Source organism: Aegilops tauschii, chromosome 5, assembly GCF_002575655.3.
Source record: "Aegilops tauschii subsp. strangulata cultivar AL8/78 chromosome 5, Aet v6.0, whole genome shotgun sequence".
Lineage (NCBI taxonomy): Eukaryota > Viridiplantae > Streptophyta > Magnoliopsida > Poales > Poaceae > Aegilops > Aegilops tauschii.
In genome coordinates, this window is record NC_053039.3 from 366,408,262 (window position 1) to 366,426,197 (window position 17,936).

At 47.1% G+C, this 17,936-nt stretch overlaps 1 protein-coding gene across 1 annotated transcript; it reads right to left on the bottom strand.

The window, feature by feature from the left end:
* Positions 1-2,918: 2,918 nt before the first annotated feature.
* Positions 2,919-4,413, bottom strand: LOC109763248 (uncharacterized). Its single transcript, XM_020322096.4, has one exon. It carries the CDS (start codon positions 4,264-4,266, stop codon positions 3,079-3,081), a length of 1,188 nt encoding a protein of 395 aa, XP_020177685.1. The 5' UTR covers positions 4,267-4,413; the 3' UTR covers positions 2,919-3,078.
* Positions 4,414-17,936: the final 13,523 nt, after the last annotated feature.

Below are 17,936 nucleotides of genomic sequence, written 5' to 3' on the forward strand. Positions count from 1 at the left end.
CCGATCGCCCGGCCGGAGCGCGCGCGCTTTACAGCGCCTGGAACGTACCTACGCGCCCGTGGCTCGACATTATACGATCCGTGCCATCGCACACACATACTATCAGATATCACGGTCGTTCGTTGGGGGAATATCGGGCCGGCACCGTGACCTGGTTCCCTCTGTCCGGCCGACGAGGCTTCACGCCCACACCCAGCTTCAGATTGGTAGCAGCATTTACATTTGTTAATCAGCTCCATTAATGGACGCTGATATTTTACTCAGGGTTAGTAGTACTACCTAGACGCGTAAATTAGTGTGCAATGGTGGTCCAGGAACATCGTCCGTGTCTGCAAGTTAGTAATCCTTTCACTCACACCGAGTGGCCCCTGAGGATGGATCGGGGCGGAGTAGGAGCAGACACCACTTGACAATGCGAGCCCGTGCACGAGCTCCACCTCCGTGGCCTGTACCTCGGATACTTTAAATGTGGGTACGAGGGCGGGCGAGCTGGTGCCGGCGTCGACGCACGCAGCAGCTGGTGACTGTGGTCCAGGGACGCAAAATATGAACCCGTACGTACAACACAGCCTTTGGATATGGTTTCGATTCACTTTCCAGTGGAACGAGACGGTGCTTTGTTGGGCGTGTGCTCCCCCGCCATGCAAAGCGCGCCAAGCCGCATTGTACTCTTTCAGTGTTAAAAACTGTTTGACAACTCGTCTTCTTGTACGTGCCGCGCCACTTTGGAGCCAAATTAGTCCGTGTTGAGCGCCCGGCGGCGTTAGAAAACCAAGTAAGTATGAACAGCCCCGGCACGGCACGACTGACTTGCTACCAAAGACGATGATCATGGTGGGGCGAAGGACCACGGGCGAAAGAATGCGATTTCTGATGGACTTTGGGCTCGGGATAAGAAGGTGCCATGGGATTGTCGGTTGCTGGGCCTGGAATTCGTAGGCCGTTTAGATTAATGCGACGGTCCGTGTTGGTTTACAAGCAGTGGTTGGAGCTAAGCTCGTAGGTACAATGTTCTTTTTCTTCGCGGCAACGCCAAGGGCTCACAGACAAGCTCGGTGTGCAGTGTCCAGTGCGACAGGGTAATAAGTCCAGATTTTGTCTGCTGAAAGGTAGGCGGGCTTTATTTAGTGTACTATACTAATACTCCTGCTACTAATCCCATGGGCGTGTTAAAAATATCGCATCAAGTGGCAGGAAATTTCGCCGCAAGTTTTTAGAGGCAAGGCAACGAGATCAGATCGGCTTCCCGACCGTCCATGCTACTAGCTTGGCATAATTACTGACACCGGCTCGGGAGATAAGGAGAGCCACCAGAGAGCTGATAAAGATGCGGACAGCTGATCGATCTTCGTCTTTTAAGGATGTTAACATCACACTATGGACGGTCATTACTGGAGCACTAAAAAATAGGTACCGTCACGGACTAATCAACCGCCGTGATAGGCCGTGCAGATGGAAATTTGCACCCCGCTAAGATCTCATCGAACTTCTTGGCCGCATGATGGCCGGGTCATGTTCAACCTCTGAGCTTGCTATGTTGGGTGGCTGTGCTCTGTAAAGGCGGCATTAAGTTTCTCTTCGACGGCATAGGCGGCATTAAGTTAACCCCGGGCCTCGGCCCTGTATGCGAAATCTCATCGAACGTTGCAGGGGAAGCGTCAAGGGTCGCGTTTGTTACCTTGGGTAAAGGCTCGGCACAAGGGTACAAAAACATTGCCATGGCGGCAGGCATCGGCGTGACAGCGCCACCCTTTTCCAGAGCCCAGCAGAAGCGCGTACACACACACAGGACCACGTACGTCTGCGAGCTGGTTCGTGCGGTGCGCGCGCGCGCGCGCGCGCACGGGCGTGCATGCATGCATGCACGGGGAGGTGGGCGCCCAACAAACCGCGGAGCGGGCGGCTTTAACCTGCGCCGTGTCCGTCCGGCGGTGGTCACCACGGCGCATTAAAAGAGGACGCGGGCGCGCGCGCGCACAGAACTCAAGTGACCAGCAACAAACCTGCCCATCCATCGCTCACAAGCAAAAGCGAGGGCGCCGATCGTGCCATCGAGGGCGCCAGCCTTGTTCACGTACGGCGGTACGACGCCTCAACGGCCCTCACGAGGTACCTGCACGAGTGCACGGTGCAGCCACAGGCAGCGGCGGGCGCGCCCACGGGCCACCCGCGCGTGTGCATGCAGCCGTGCAACTTGCCCACCGTCCCGGCGATGACAACGGGACAAAGCCTTCCTTTTGGGGCGAGCACGGCGTGGCTCACGGCAAGGAAAGGGACGGGCGTGTGTGCACGGGCACGCCCGGCTGCTCCCTAATCCTCCCCCGATGTCCCTTTCCTCCTGCTTAAGAAAAGAAAAGCAGGGCGGTTGCTTCCTGATTAGTTACCGCCAGCCACTAGGCGGATGATGTACGTTCAGATGTTCTTGCTTGGTTCACAGACATGCAATGCAAATTGGAGGAGTATGCTGAACACTCAAGGAAAGCATGCCACGCACGTACGTAGCCTCTGTAAAGCGTAGCCCGAACTCTTGGTAGTTGGTCAACTAATGCAACGGGGTTAGCCGTTGTAAAGCATGTAAGTTTTTGCGTGATCCCTTACGGTTGGATCTTGGATGGATGGTTCGAAGTTTCGCAGGATCTGGTTAATCTCCTTGTGGATATATTTATACTACTGTACTGACTGCAAAAGCATCATGCAGCTGCACCCACCCGTCGTGGTTGGTAAATGAATGAGATTCCGCACAGCCAGGCCAGGCCCTAACGGTATCCAAACCAACACATGCACACAGGAAAAAGATACCCACCATCCATGGAGACGGAGGGGAACACAAGGGTTGGATCCCTTGAAGAACAGCGTTGATTTCCGGGACGTTGTTTCTTGGCAATTGATGGTACATCACGCACGTGAACACGGCTTAATTTACTTGCGTATCCATGCACACGAAGTAACATGGCCCAGTTTACTTTTCTCACTTAGTAGTAGTAACATACAAGTGTTGTTGTTTAATCGATCGATCCCTCCTTCGAGGGGAAAAGAAAAGAGAAAAGATTAACGGCCGACGCCGGCGGGATCAGCTGGTCACGACCTCGCCACCGTCCGCGCGAGGCGCTGCACCTTGGCGGCGATCTCTGGGGGCACCCGCACGGCCGATCGGTGCGGCTCCTTGCACCGCCGGAGGTCCAGCCCCAGCGCGTCCGACACGTCCTCCGAGCTCCATCCAGCTCGCCTGAGGGAGTCTGAGCACCGGTCCGTCTTCAGGAGGAGTGTGTCGAGCACGGCCTCCGCGTCGGCGGCTGGCGGAGCCTCCTCGCCGTCGAACATCCCTGAGGCGGCCACCTCCACCATCTCGTCCACCTCCCTGTCCCTCCAGCCACCTTTCTTGAGCACCGATCCGAGCTTGTCCAGGTAGTTGTCCACCCAGCGCGGCGTCGACCTCCGAGGTGGCGAGCAGCAGCCTGACGAGGATGTGGATGCGGTGGAGGCTTCGGAGGACGACGAGTCGCGGCGGCGCCTGTCGGAGGCCGCGTCGCTCCAGAACTCGATCCAGCGCGGGGCCTGGCCGCCGCAGGCCGCGTCGAGGCTGCGGCGCGTGCAAGGCGTGCTCGTGCCGGAGGAGGGCATCGCCGCGAACGGGGAGGAGATGTCCATCGGCTGGAAGGACGACTCCCGGGTGAAGAAGTGGACGACGTCGAGGCCGCAGCAGAGGACGCGGTCGTCGGTGACGAAGAACACGGGGTTCCCGGCGAGGGAGGGGGTGCAGGGCAGGTAGCACCGATCGAAGAGCGGCACCAGCAGCGGCGCGCGCCGTATGGCGGAGCGGGCGAGCCGCCTCGCGCGGTCGGGGTCGGCCGGCCTCTTCCCCCAGCACCGCGGCCACAGCGCGCCCCTCGCGATCTGGAGCGACGCCGCGGCGACGGGCAGGTCGAACGCGGCGCGGAGCCCCGCGCGGGAGCGCCAGTCAGGGAACCCGGGGCCCGACGGCAGCCCGAGGGCCAGCACGGCGCGGAGGTCGGGAGGGAAGGTGAACCCCATCTCGGCCTCGGCGCGGGCGAGCTCCGCGTCGGAGAGCCCCGGGAGGATGGCCACCCCGGACGCCCGGAGGTGCGAGAGCACGGACGACGCCACGCCCTGGAAGGAGTAGAGCCCGTGGCGCGGGGACGCCGATGCCGAGGAAGGGCCGGCCGCGGCGCGCGTGGACAGGCGGCGCAGGCCGGCCGCGTGCGCCGCCGGGGCCATGCCCGCCATCCGGTGCTCCACATCCACCATCGCGACGGTCCGACTCGCCGCGGCGAGCGGCTGCTTTCCCCTGTGCGTTTTGGCGTTTGGATGCGGGGAGCGGGGAGCTTGGGAGAGTCGGAGAAAAACGGCTGTGAGTGAAGGAGACGGGCGGACACGGTGGTAACGGAGTACGCTATATAGCGGGAGGCAGCCGTGGCCGTGGGGGTGTGTGGAGGGTGGAGGACAAGCCTGGGCCCAGAGGCAATGGGCCGTGGCCCCACCTGGGAGATCTGAGGTCCTGCCGCTGGGTGTTGCGTGGGCCCAGCCACAGCGATGCCTCCAGCATAGAGCACGCTCTAATCCAGACAAGAAAAAAATAAACGAAGAGGCGACGCTGATCGGTGTCAGACTGTCAGCAGGCAAGCAGCCTACAATGTGATCAACTGGTTTGTATTAGCATTTCTGTCTACTTTTCACCGCCAAAATTTAATGGCTAACAAAATTGGACAGGTCATGAAACTAGACTCTTTGCTCTGTTTCTTTGCGAACAAAAGCAGTAGCTCAGATATTTTCGTGTTGCACGTCAAATCGCGGGTAACCAAAGTATGGTCGAAGACCGTGAGGTCACGGTTAAATGCAAACACAAATTGTTTGAGTCCCAAGAGGAAAGCTTAACATGTGATTAACAAGAAAAAAAATAACATTCACGGTTTATGTCACACTGAACTACCACTATCGAAACGTCAACAAAAAGCTAACACTTTAATCTAATTTTTGGCAAAAAAAAACTACCACTTTCGTTTGACAACCGGTTTGACGATTTTGTTCGCACACGAACACATCACTGTGTACCTTCAACACCGAGGGTGGTGCACCGTAGCTCACGTCTAAGCGCGATCCACAGAAAAACTTCTGAGAATCTGAAACCACACACATCTAGAAGGGACCCCGTCACGGAGTGTTGTGGCTATGGGCTGCCCTAGGTCGGTTCAACAACTCCTAGAGCCTCGGGATTCACAGCTCTCCAACACGAAGAACAATGAAGAACGAGATAGCAGAAACATGGGATAGAACGAAAAGTAGATGAAAAAAGTAATAGATGTATTTTGCGATTGTGTGCTGTTCGGTCAGCCGTCACCTCTGACATATATAAGATGCGGCTGGACTTCCAATACAAGATGACTCCAAACCTCGTGTAAAATATTTCAAACTTAACCGAACTCGGATTCAGGTATGTCTGAAACATCAGTTTTTTTTTTGTTTTTTTTCAGGACATATACTACTTTGGATGTTGACGTGCCCAAAAGCAAATTTAACCGCTTCAATGAGACGAACAACTTCCGTGTTGAACACTTTTTCATCTGAGGCCATCTGAATGACTTCATGGGTCCATCTTCAGCTTCTAACTGGGTTTAGCTGACATAGTCGGGCTTAGAATTCCATGTCACCTCCCTCTGATTTCGAGACCTCAGATTGAGAACTTGGATTGAGATCTCGGATTATGACGTCGGATTTCCTAGGACCTCGGATTGCACATGACCTCAGATTTCCTAGGACCTCGGATTGGCCAACTAGTTTTTTCAGCCTGATCTTGTTTTGACTCCACAAGCCACATACGGCCTCGGATTGAGATGATTTATGTATCAAAATCGACTAGCTTGACGAGACGAAGACGTTTTGTGTACAAAACTCTTCATACGAGGTTGTCTTTGAGGGGTAATCGGTCGAACCGTACTCCACAACCATGGATCTCAATACTGAGCTCAATTTTCGCCTCTGAGATGAGGTCGGATGGCAATGACCTAAACATAAAAGGTGTTCACTTCAACGATATGAAAACTTTTGATGTTGAAAAATATTTCATTCGAGGCCATCTTAATTACATTTACGGTCGTGCCAAAAAATAGCGTCAACAGATTTTAAACGAGGTTATGACAACATTGGCCCACATGTCAAGTCCACGTGCGCCTACCGACTAACGGAGCTCAACCAATGACTGTTAGAGCCGTCATTTGGTCCGACCAAGTCAAAGTGGCCACCCGACTCTCATCTTCCCCTCCATCTCTCATTCTCTCCCGAGCTCACTCGCAGCTTCTCCTCTCCTCGCACCTGGGCGACGCCGCGAGGATGCCTTCGTGGAACGACGGCGAGGAGAGCACAGACGAAGACACGAGCTACTTCGGTAGCATATAGATGGAGTATTTCATAAGTCATTTCTCTGCTAGGAGGGTTTGGGTTTCAAGATATTTGGGATTTCTTTGATTTGAGCTCATATCTATCACTTGCTCACAATTCAAATTCTGATTTTGTTTTCATGGTAGCATTAAGTCCTTGCAGCATGGAAGAACCGTAAGCTTGTTTCCTATATTGAACAATATTTTGCGGCTCCGCATGTTCCTAATTGTTAGCTCTTTCCTGTGGAAGTTTTGGAACAAAATGAGGTGGCCTAAGATAGAGGGATCAATGCTTTTCATTTCTTTGAGAAAATAATTTCCTAGGAAAGATAAGTAGATGGCAATTGAACGTAATTTAAAGAAGAGTCAAGCAACTTCCATAGAGTTTGATATGAACAATATAGTTTTCTGCCACCTATGTGATCTTCGCGGGAACATAAGCGTCAATGATTGGCTTTTGCTATGCATATGCCTACCTGACAATGTTTCACCTTTTTTGTGATAGGCTGATTGCTTAATTGAAATATGAGAACAATTTTTTTGGCTGACATGATAATCTGGTATGCGTCATCTTTTCATCATTCATATGTTGGTATAAAATAGCAAAATTCTGTTGGTCCTAGCATGAGCATTTCGTGATAACAGTTCTTATTTTTACCAGATTGATAATAATTATTTCATTGTGATATGGTAGTTCACACGCTATCGATTGATTTATCTTTGTGACTTTATACATCTACGTTCAAGTATCTAGGACTGGGTTTATTTTAGATAATAAATCTTTGTGACTTTGCCGGTATTCTCCCTCTTTGTGTAAACCTTCCATGTTATGAGAGAAAAGGCATTAGAATTACTCCATGAAGCCATATTATGCATAAAAACATTATAAATAATAGTAGGAAATCATGATGCAAAATGGACGTATCATGCACAAACCCGGACACTCCTCTTGATGATTTGAATCTGCCTCCTGGCCCAGGACACATGATGTCTTCATTCATCTTGAATGAGAAATACAAGATTACACAAGCAAAACTGGTGCACAAAAAGAAAGTGCAAAAGGAAAAGGAACTGAGGAAAAAATATGCTTTCAATATCCCCTCAACAACTTGTCACACTACAGTCTGAAATTCATCAGCTGTGTAAGGAATATGAAAGACAAGCCAATCATTGTTTTGGCGTCAAAGAACGATTCATCACTAACTCAACCAAGGTAGATGAAGACCACAACAAAAGAGAAGCCGCCAAGTTTGGCTTGAAGGAAATATGCCCTAGAGGCAATAATAATGTTATTATTTATTTCCTTATTTCATGATAAATGTTTATTATTCATGCTAGAATTGTATTAACCGGAAACTTGATACATGTGTGAATACATAGACAAAAAGAGTGTCACTAGTATGCCTCTACTTGACTAGCTCGTTGAATCAAAGATGGTTAAGTTTCCTAGCCATAGACATGAGTTGTCATTCGATTAACGGGATCACATCATTAGAGAATGATGCGATTGACTTGACCCATTCCGTTAGCTTAACACTTGATCGTTTAGTATGTTGCTATTGCTTTCTTCATGACTTATGCATGTTCCTATGACTATGAGATTATGCAACTCCCGAATACCGTAGGAACACTTTGTGTGCTACCAAACGTCACAACGTAACTGGGTGATTATAAAGGTGCTCTACAGGTGTCTCCGATGGTACTTGTTGAGTTGGCGTATATCGAGATTAGGATTTGTCACTCCGATTGTCGGAGAGGCATCTCTGGGCCCACTCAGTAATACACATCACTATAAGCCTTGCAAGCATTGTAACTAATGAGTTAGTTGCGGGATGATGTATTACGGAACGAGTAAAGAGACTTACCGGTAACGAGATTGAACTAGGTATTGAGATACCGACGATCGAATCTCGGGCAAGTAACATACCAATGACAAAGGGAACAACGTATGTTGTTATGCGGTTTGACCGATAAAGATCTTCGTAGAATATGTGGGACCCAATATGAGCATCCAGGATCCGCTATTGGTTATTGACCGGAGACGTGTCTTGGTCATGTCTACATAGTTCTCGAACCCGTAGGGTCCGCACGCTTAAAGTTCGGTGACTATCGGTATTATGAGTTTTTGTGTTTTGATGTACCGAAGGTAGTTCGGAGACCCGGATATGATCACGGACATGACGAGGAGTCTCGAAATGGTCGAGACGTAAAGATCGATATATTGGACAACTATATTCGGACACCAAAAGTGTTCCAGGTGGTTTCGGAGAAAACCGGAGTGCCGGAGGGGTTACCGGAACCCCTCGGGGAAGTATTGGGCCTTAGTGGGCCCGAGGGGAGAGAGAGGGCAGCAGCCCAGGAGGTGGCGCGCCCCCTCCCATGAGGAGTCCGAATTGGACTAGGGGAGGGGGCGCGGCCCCTCTTTCCTTCTTCCTCTCCCTCTCTTTCCTTCCCCTTCCCTCTTCTTAGTTGGACTAGGAAAGGGGAGTCCTACTCCTACTAGGAGGAGGACTCCCCCCCTCCTTGGCGCGCCCCAAGGGCCAGCCGGCCTCCCCCCTTGCTCCTTTATATACGGGGGCAGGGGGCACCTCTAGACACACAAGTTGATCTGTTGATCTCTCCCAGCCGTGTGCGGTGCCCCCCTCCACCATAATCCACCTCGATCATATCGTAGCGGTGCTTAGGCGAAGCCCTGCGTCGGTAGCAACATCATCACCGTCACCATGCCGTCGTGCTGACGAAACTCTCCAGCGAAACTCTGCTGGATCGGAGCTCGCGGGACGTCATCGAGTTGAACGTGTGCTGAACTCAGAGGTGCCGTGCGTTCGGTACTTGGATCGGTCGGATTGTGAAGACGTACGACTACATCAACTGCGTTGCGCTAACGCTTCCGCTTTCGGTCTACGAGGGTACATGGACACACTCTCCCCTCTCGTTGCTATGCATCACCATGATCTTGCGTGTGCGTAGGATTTTTTTTGAAATTAGTACGTTCCCCAACATGGCTCTGCTCCAACGTCAGGTTCATCAGCTCCACCCACACAGGCCAGTGAGACTGCGCCTTTATCTACTAAAGAGACTGCCAGGGCAACTGAAGGAGTTGTCCCTGAAGAAACTAAAAGGGCAACAAATGATGTTACTTATGAAGAAATTCCTAGGGCGACTGAAAGTGTCATGCCTGAAGAACCTGCCAGGGTGACTGCATCAGTCACGCCTGATGAAAATGCTCCAACCAGTTCCTCAGCAGCAGCTCCAACAACGACTTCATATTTGAAGCTTATCACCCTTCCTTCTGCATCAGAAGTGAAGAAGACAAAGGCTGCTGAGAGAGAAGCTAAGAAGAGAAAGGCATCAGCTCCACCGATGTCTGAATCACTGAAGAAATTGAAGACAGCAACTTTGTCTTCAATTGTCATTTCGATTGATGCAATTCCAATCTCATCAGCGCCCCCTGCTCGTAACCTTGAGAATCTTCAAATGGTTCCATATGGGGTGGATTTTGAAATCCCTCATGCTGATGATGAATAAGAAGATACCCATTCCGCTGCTACCACAGAGCAAATGGATGAAGAAATTGAGGCTACTGATGTTTCTGCGCCTCAACAGACTGTTCAAACCCCTCAGCGTACACCGCCGATTGAACAAATTGAGGAGGAAGTGGATATCGATGGTGAAACAACTCCTCCACTCCATGATGAATATTGGGAAGCAGCTCACCCAAATTCGCCCCTCACCACTCCCCTCACGACAGAGCCTCAATCGCCTCAACGCACTGAAGAAATTCCAACTGGCTCTGAAGAACAACAACCATCGCTCCAAAGCATCCCTGGAGAAGTTCCAGCTGCAGCAGCTGATGAAACTGCTAATGATGATCCTGATGTTGATGTCATCAATGCATCTCCTCCACGTGCAGACTCAATTCCCTTAGCTGATACTGACACAGTTCCAACTGCCATAACTGAGGAAGTTGCTCGTGCTCTGGCCATCACCAATCCAAATGACTCAACTGGGTCTCCACGACCAGTACTTGATGTCATAAAGAAAAGGAAAAATCTTCAACCCGTCCCAGTGATGCCCAAGATAGGAAAAGGCCTCAAGCGGCCTAAATTTGATAATGCAAAATTCTTCGAAGAGAAGATTTTTTCGTTGGCGAGTCACCCTATGACTCGGCCAAGCTAAGGCGTTTGAGGTTCTCGACAAGAACACAGATGAACTTATATGCATCATTGATGTTTGACAAGAAGAAAGTATTTCCGCATCGCCATATTCCTCATGTGGATATGGAGTTGATTTCTTGCTTCCGGCCAGTTTTGAATGTAATACATGATTCTGGATTGCTAAACTTCTGCACAGATATCTGTGACTGGAATGAAGAACTTATTCTTCAATTTTATGCTACTGTGCACTTCTCGGGCAATGATGCCAATACTGCTACCTGGGTTCTGGACTGGATGAGTGAAGACACTCACTACAAAGCACCGACTGATGAATTACTTCATGCTCTTCCAGTGGATCCACCCCAAGAAGGAGCAAAACGAATATATGAAGAACCTGAGCCGCTGAACCATCTGATGCAAGTACTGATGAAGCCTATGGCTGATGACAATGCTCCAAGGACAACCTTCCTATTGAAGGATTTGCTATATGTGCCAAAGAATGTGTATCTTATTCTGGAAAAGACCCTCAGTCCGATCAAGAGTCACAATTCAGAGACTGAAGAAGTTGTGGGAGTCATGAAGAATTTGCTGTTCCACATCATATATGGCACTCCCATCAACATTCATGATTGCCTCTTGAGGACTTTGGTCACAGTCCCGCATGATTTGAAGTATTATGCACCATGGATTATGAGATTCATCAAATCCCACTCCTCAATCCACCACAAGACTGATCTTCAGAATCACTTGAGTTATTTGCTTGAAGTCGAAGTTTTTCAAAGCACATTGTCCTCGGTATCTGGCAAAGGCAAGGAAGTCATTGATGAAGGAATGCATCCCCTTGATGGACAATTTTGTCAAACTATTTCCAGCTCAATAGCTGATGAATCTGCCAGCCAAGACACTGCAACCAAAGCCTCAAAGCCATCATCTTTACCAGAAGTACCATGGGTCATGACTGACCGTGATCTGCTTGTTAGTCTTCATAAAAAATTGGAAAGGCATCATCGATGGGTTAAGCGTCAATTTTCAGGTGTACAAGCAAACATGACTGTGACGCATAACGTTGCTCGCAAGAACAGATACTATCTCCATGAGATATTTGATCGCAGTTGGGCCACACTGTCCCATCTTAAGTCAGCTGAAGAACTTGCCGCTGAAGACATTTAGATGAATTTCGATTGGGCTGAACTGCCAAGGAAGAAATTCAATAATACTAAAGTCCCTCCGCTGATGCCAAGCTTCGAGTCTTCCTCATGCTCCACTGATGAAAATGAAGTTGTTGAAGACACTGCTGCTGGTCCCTCTGCACTGCACGACCCCAACAATGCTGGTGCTCCATCGTCCTCTCCATGATGATTTTCTTCAGGGGCGCTAGTTCTCAATATCCTCACATTTTGGTCATTTGATGACAAAGGGGGAGAAGTTTGAGTTAGTCTTCAAGCGGGTTGTTATATGGGTTGTTTGTGCTTAAGTTGCAACTCTCGATTTCTTGAAATCCTTTGGATTTGCTCTATGATGAGTTGTAACTTAATAACTGTTGGTTGTCTGACTCTTATGCTTCATGTGACGCGCATGCTTTATTCCTCAAATATATCTGCTCATGCATGCACAATTTCGTCAGACACCAATTTTCATCATGCATCCATATTCTTCAAATAACTTATGATCATGCATGATTGGTTTCCAAGATATAGGGGGAGATCTCCACAAATTCAACCTGCCATGTGCATTTGCAATCCAAAGCAAATTCCTCATATGCACATCTTCAGGGGGAGATACTCAATATCTTGTAACCAATTTTCTTCAAACTCTGTACTTACTCTTCAATTATTTATGCTCCCATTGAAACCTAACCAATTTGTCATCAATCACCAAAAAGGGGGGGATTGTAAGTGCATCAAGTGCCCGTTAGTGGTTTTGGAGTATTGACAACAAATAGGGTGAGGAACTAATGAGTTTGTTAGTATACACAGGTGACAGAGTCATAGAAGATTTGGTTTAACACATGGAAGACGACCCCTAAAAATGTATTTTTCAACTGAAGAAATTGGTGATGAAATTGGTACAGCCTTTGAAGAAATTGAAGTGAAGACTTTGAAGCATGAAGACTTTAGTTTTCATAGTTTCTTTTCTTCTTCTTTGAGTCATAGGAAAAACCGTACTGTCAAAGGTGGTCTAGGTGAATCGTATTTCACATTTCCAAAGTCATGCTCAAACCTATACACAAAAGCCGCTTCGAGTGAAGCCTTTGGAAATCTCCTGTACAGTTGACGCAGTTGACAGCGGCAGTGACGCAGTTCATCTGGCCGCTGATGAATTTGGTCATGCTGAGGAGTTAGGAGTTCGCCAATGCGTTCTACCTAAAAGTGAGGAAATTGAGTGCCTTGACGAATTTTAGAGTTCAAATTTCGAGCGTTGTTGCGTCGCGTGCCAGCTGTCGAGTGGATCCTTATCCTGACAACAGTCGAATCAGAGAAGAGCATTTATGACATTCCATGTCGGGTTGCCCTGGCTATAAATAGCCGCCCCCACAACAACTTGTTGGTTGGCTGCTCCGAGAGAAACTGACACTTGTCATAAGAGAGCATCCCATCCTTTGACATGTTTGAGAGAATCCTAAGTGAGGAAAAATCCAGAGCCAAAGTGATTGAGCGTCACTGAAGAGATTGATCTGTGTGGGCGTGTTACCTTTGAAGACTGTCATTCTTCCAGACGGTTAGGCATCAAGTTCTGAGTACACCAAGAGTCATTGTGGTGTGCCGGTGAACAAGTGATACGTCCATTTTGCATCATGCTTTTATGTTGATATTTATTGCATTATGGGCTGTTGTTACACTTTATATCACAATACTTATGGCTATTCTCTCTTATTTTACAAGGTTTACATGAAGAGGGAGAATGCCGACAGCTGGAATTCTGGACTGGAAAAGGAGCAAATATTAGAGACCTATTCTGCACAACTCCAAAAGTCCTGAAACTTCATGGAGCATGTTTTTGGAATAAATAAAAAATATTGGGCAAAGAAAATACCAGAGGGGGGCCACCAGCCAACCACAAGGGTGGAGGGCGCGCCCCACCCCCTGGGCGCGCCCCTGACCTTGTGGGCCTCCGGTGCCCATCTACTATATGGTGTCTTTTACCCTGGAAAAAAAATCATAAGGAAGCTTTCGGGACGAAGCGCCGCCATCTCGAGGCGGAACCTGGCCAGAACCCATCTAGGGCTCCGGCGGAGCTGTTCTGCCGGGAAAACATCCCTCTCGGAGGGGGAAATCATCACCATCGATCCTCTCATCAAGGGAGGGTCGATCTCCATCAACATCTTCACCAGCACCATCTCCTCTCAAACCCTAGTTCATCTCTTGTATTCGATCTTGGTCCCAAAACCTTAGATTGGTACCTGTGGGCTGCTAGTAGTGTTGATTACTCCTTGTAGTTGATGCTACTTGGTTTATTCGGTGGAAGATCATATGTTCAGATCCTTAATGATAATTAATACTCCTCTGATTTTGATTATGAATATGCTTTGTGAGTAGTTACGTTTGTTCCTGAGGACATGGGAGAAGTCTTGTTATAAGTAATCATGTGAATTTGGTATTCGTTCGATATTTTGATGAGATGTATGTTGTCTCTCCTCTAGTGGTGTTATGTGAACACCGACTACATGACACTTCACCATTATTTGGGCCTAGGGGAAGGCATTGGGAAGTAATAAGTAGATGATGGGTTGCTAGAGTGACAGAAGCTTAAACCCTAGATTATGCGTTGCTTCGTAAGGGGCTGATTTGGATCCATATGTTCCATGCTATGGTTAGGTTTACCTTAATTCTTCTTTCGTAGTTGCGGATGCTTGCGAGAGGGGTTAATCATAAGTGGGAGGCTTGTCCAAGGAAGGGCAGCACCCAAGCAGCGGTCCACCCACATATCAAATTATCAAAGTAACGAACGTGAATCATATGAGCATGATGAAAACTAACTTGACAATAATTCCCATGTGTCCTCGGGAGCACTTTGCTTCATATAAGAGTTTGTCTAGGATTGTCCTTTGCTACAAAAAGGATTGGGCCACCTTGCTGCACCTTGTTAACTTTATTTACTTGTTACCCGTTATGATTTATCTTATCACAAAACTATCTGTTACTGATAATTTCAGTGCTTGCAGAGAATACCTTGCTGAAAACCACTTTTCATTTCAGTGCCCATATTGTCTCCTAAATATTCTACGAAGATCTTTATCGGTCGAACCATTATGACAACATACGTAATTCCCTTTGTCCATCGGTATGTTACTTGCCCGAGATTCGATCGTCGGTATCTTCATACCTAGTTCAATCTCGCTACCGGCAAGTCTCTTTACTCGTTCTGTAATACATCACCTCGTGACTAAACTCCTTAGTCATTTTCTTGCAAGCTTATGATGTGTATTACCGAGAGGGCCCAGAGACACCTCTCCGATACTCGGAATGACAAATCCTAATCTCGATCTATGCCAACTCAACAAACAGCTTCAGAGATGCATGTAGAGCATCTTTATGTTCACCCAGTTACGTTGTGACGTTTGATAGCACACAAGGTATTCCTCCGGTATCTGGGAGTTGCATAATCTCATAGTCGAAGGAATATGTATTTGACATGAAGAAAGCAATAACAATAAACTGAACGATCAATATGCTAAGCTAACGGATGGGTCTTTTCCATCACATCATTCTCCTAATGATGTGATCCTGTTATCAAATGACAACACATGTCTATGGTTAGGAAACCTTAACCATCTTTGATCAACGAGCTAGTCTAGTAGAGGCTTACTAGGGACACAGTATTTGTTTATGTATTCACACATGTATTTAAGTTTCCGATCAATACAATTCTAGCATGAATAATAAACCTTTATCATGAATAAGGAAATCTAATATAATAAAATAACGACTTCATTATTACCCCTACGGCATATTTCCTTCAGTCTGCCACTTGCACTAGAGTCAATAATCTAGTTCACATCACCATGTGATTTAACACCCATAGTTCACATCGCCATGTGACCAACACCCAAAGAGTTTACTAGAGTCAATAATCTAGTTCAAATCGCCATGTGATTAACACCCAAAAAGTATTAGGGAGTGATCATGTTTTGCTTGTGAGAGAAGTTTTGTCAAGGGGTTTGTCACATTCAAATCCATATCTATTTTGCAAATTTCTATGTCTATAATGCTCCGCATGGAGCTACTATAGCGAATTGCTCCCACTTTCAATATTTATCCAGATTGAGACTCAGAGTCTTCCGAATCACCGTCAAAGCTTGCATCGACGTAACCCTTCAGGACGAACTCTTTATTACCTCCATAATCGAGAAATATCTCCTTGGTCATCTTAGGTAACTAATGATAATTTTGACCGCTGTCCAGTGATCTACTCCCGGATCACTATTGTACCCCCTTGCCAAACTCATGGCAAGGTACACAACAGGTTTGGTACACAACATGGCATACTTTATAGAACCTATGGCTGAGGCATAGGGAATGACTTTCATTCTCTCTCTATCTATCTTCTCCCGTGGCGGGTTTTGAGTCTTACTCAACTTCACACCTTGTAACACAGGAAAGAACCCTTTCTTTGACTGATCCATTTTGAACTTCTTCAAAACTTTATCAAGGTATGTGCTTTGTGAAATTCCAATTAAGCGTCTCGATCTATCCCTATAGATCTTGATGCCCAATATATAAGCAGCTTCACCGAGGTCTTTCATTGAAAATTTCTTATTCAAGTATCCTTTTATGCTATCCAGAAATTATATATCATTTCCAATCAACAATATGTCATCCACATATAATATTAGAAATGTTACAGAGCTCCCACTCACTTTCTTGTAAATACATGCTTCACCGTAAGTCTGTATAAAACCATATGCTTTGATCACCTCATCAAAGCGTATATTCCAACTCATAGATGCTTGCACCAGTCCATATATGGATCGCTGGAGCTTGCACACATTGTTAGCACCTTTAGGATCGACAAAACCTTCTGGTTGCATCATATACAACTCCTCTTTAAGAAATCCATTAGGGAAAGCAGTTTTGACGTCCATTTGCCAGATTTCATAATCATAAAATGCGACAATTGCTAACATGATTCGGACAGACTTAAGCATCGCTACGGGTGAGAAAGTCTCATCGTAGTCAACTCCTTGAACTTGTCGAAAACCTTTCACGACAAGTCGAGCTTTGTAGACAGTAAAATTACCATCAACTTCAGTCTTCTTCTTGAAAATCCATTTATTTTCTATGGCTTACCGATCATCGGGCAAGTCCATCAAAGTACACACTTTGTTCTCATACATGGATCCTATCTCAGATTTCATGGCCTCAAGCCATTTATTGGAATCTGGGCTCATCATAGCTTCTTCATAGTTCGTAGGTTCGCCTTGGTCTAATAACATGACTTCCAGAACAGAATTACCATACCACTCTGGTGCGGATCGTGCTCTGGTTGACCTACAAAGTTCAGTAGTAACTTGATCTAAAGTTTCATGATCATCTTCATTAGCTTCTTCTCTAGTTGGTGTAGGCATCACGGGAACATTCTTCTCTGATGTACTACTTTCCAATTCAAGAGAAGGTACAATTACCTCATCAAGTTCTACTTTTCCTCCTACTCACTTCTTTCGAGAGAAACTCCTTCTCTAGAAATGTTCCATTCTTGGCAACAAAGACCTTGCCTTCGGATCTGTGGTAGAAGGTGTACCCAATTTTTTCCTTAGGGTATCCTATGAAGACGCACTTCTCCGATTTGGGTTCGAGCTTATCAAGTTGAAGCCTTTTGACATAAGTGTCGTAACCCCAAACTTTAAGAAACAACAGCTTAGGTTTCTTGCGAAACCACAGTTCATATGGTGTCGTCTCAACGGATTTAAAAGGTGCCCTATTTAACGTGAATTCGGCTATCTCTAATGCATAATCCCAAAATGATAGTGGTAAATCGGTAAGAGACATCATAGATCACACCATATATAATAAAGTATGGTTACAACATTCGGACACACCATTACGCTGTGGTGTTCTAGGTGGCATGAGTTGTGAAACTATTCCACATTGTTTTAAATGAAGGCCAAACTCGTAACTCAAATATTCGCCTCCGCGATCAGATCGTAGAAACTTTATTTTCTTGTTACGATGATTCTCCACTTCACTCTTAAATTCTTTGAACTTTTGAAATGTTTTAGACTTGTGTTTCGTTAAGTACATATACCCATACCTACTCAAATCATCTGTGAAGGTCAGAAAATAACGATACCCGCCTCATGCTTCAACACTCATCGGACCACATACATCGGTATATATTATTTCCAATAAGTCATTAGCTCGCTCCATTGTTCTGGAGAACGGAATTTTAG

Excerpts from the sequence above, each read along its gene's own strand:
- LOC109763248 (XM_020322096.4), bottom strand. The coding sequence starts at position 4,266 with ATGGTGGATGTGGAGCACCGGATGGCGGGCATGGCCCCGGCGGCGCAC.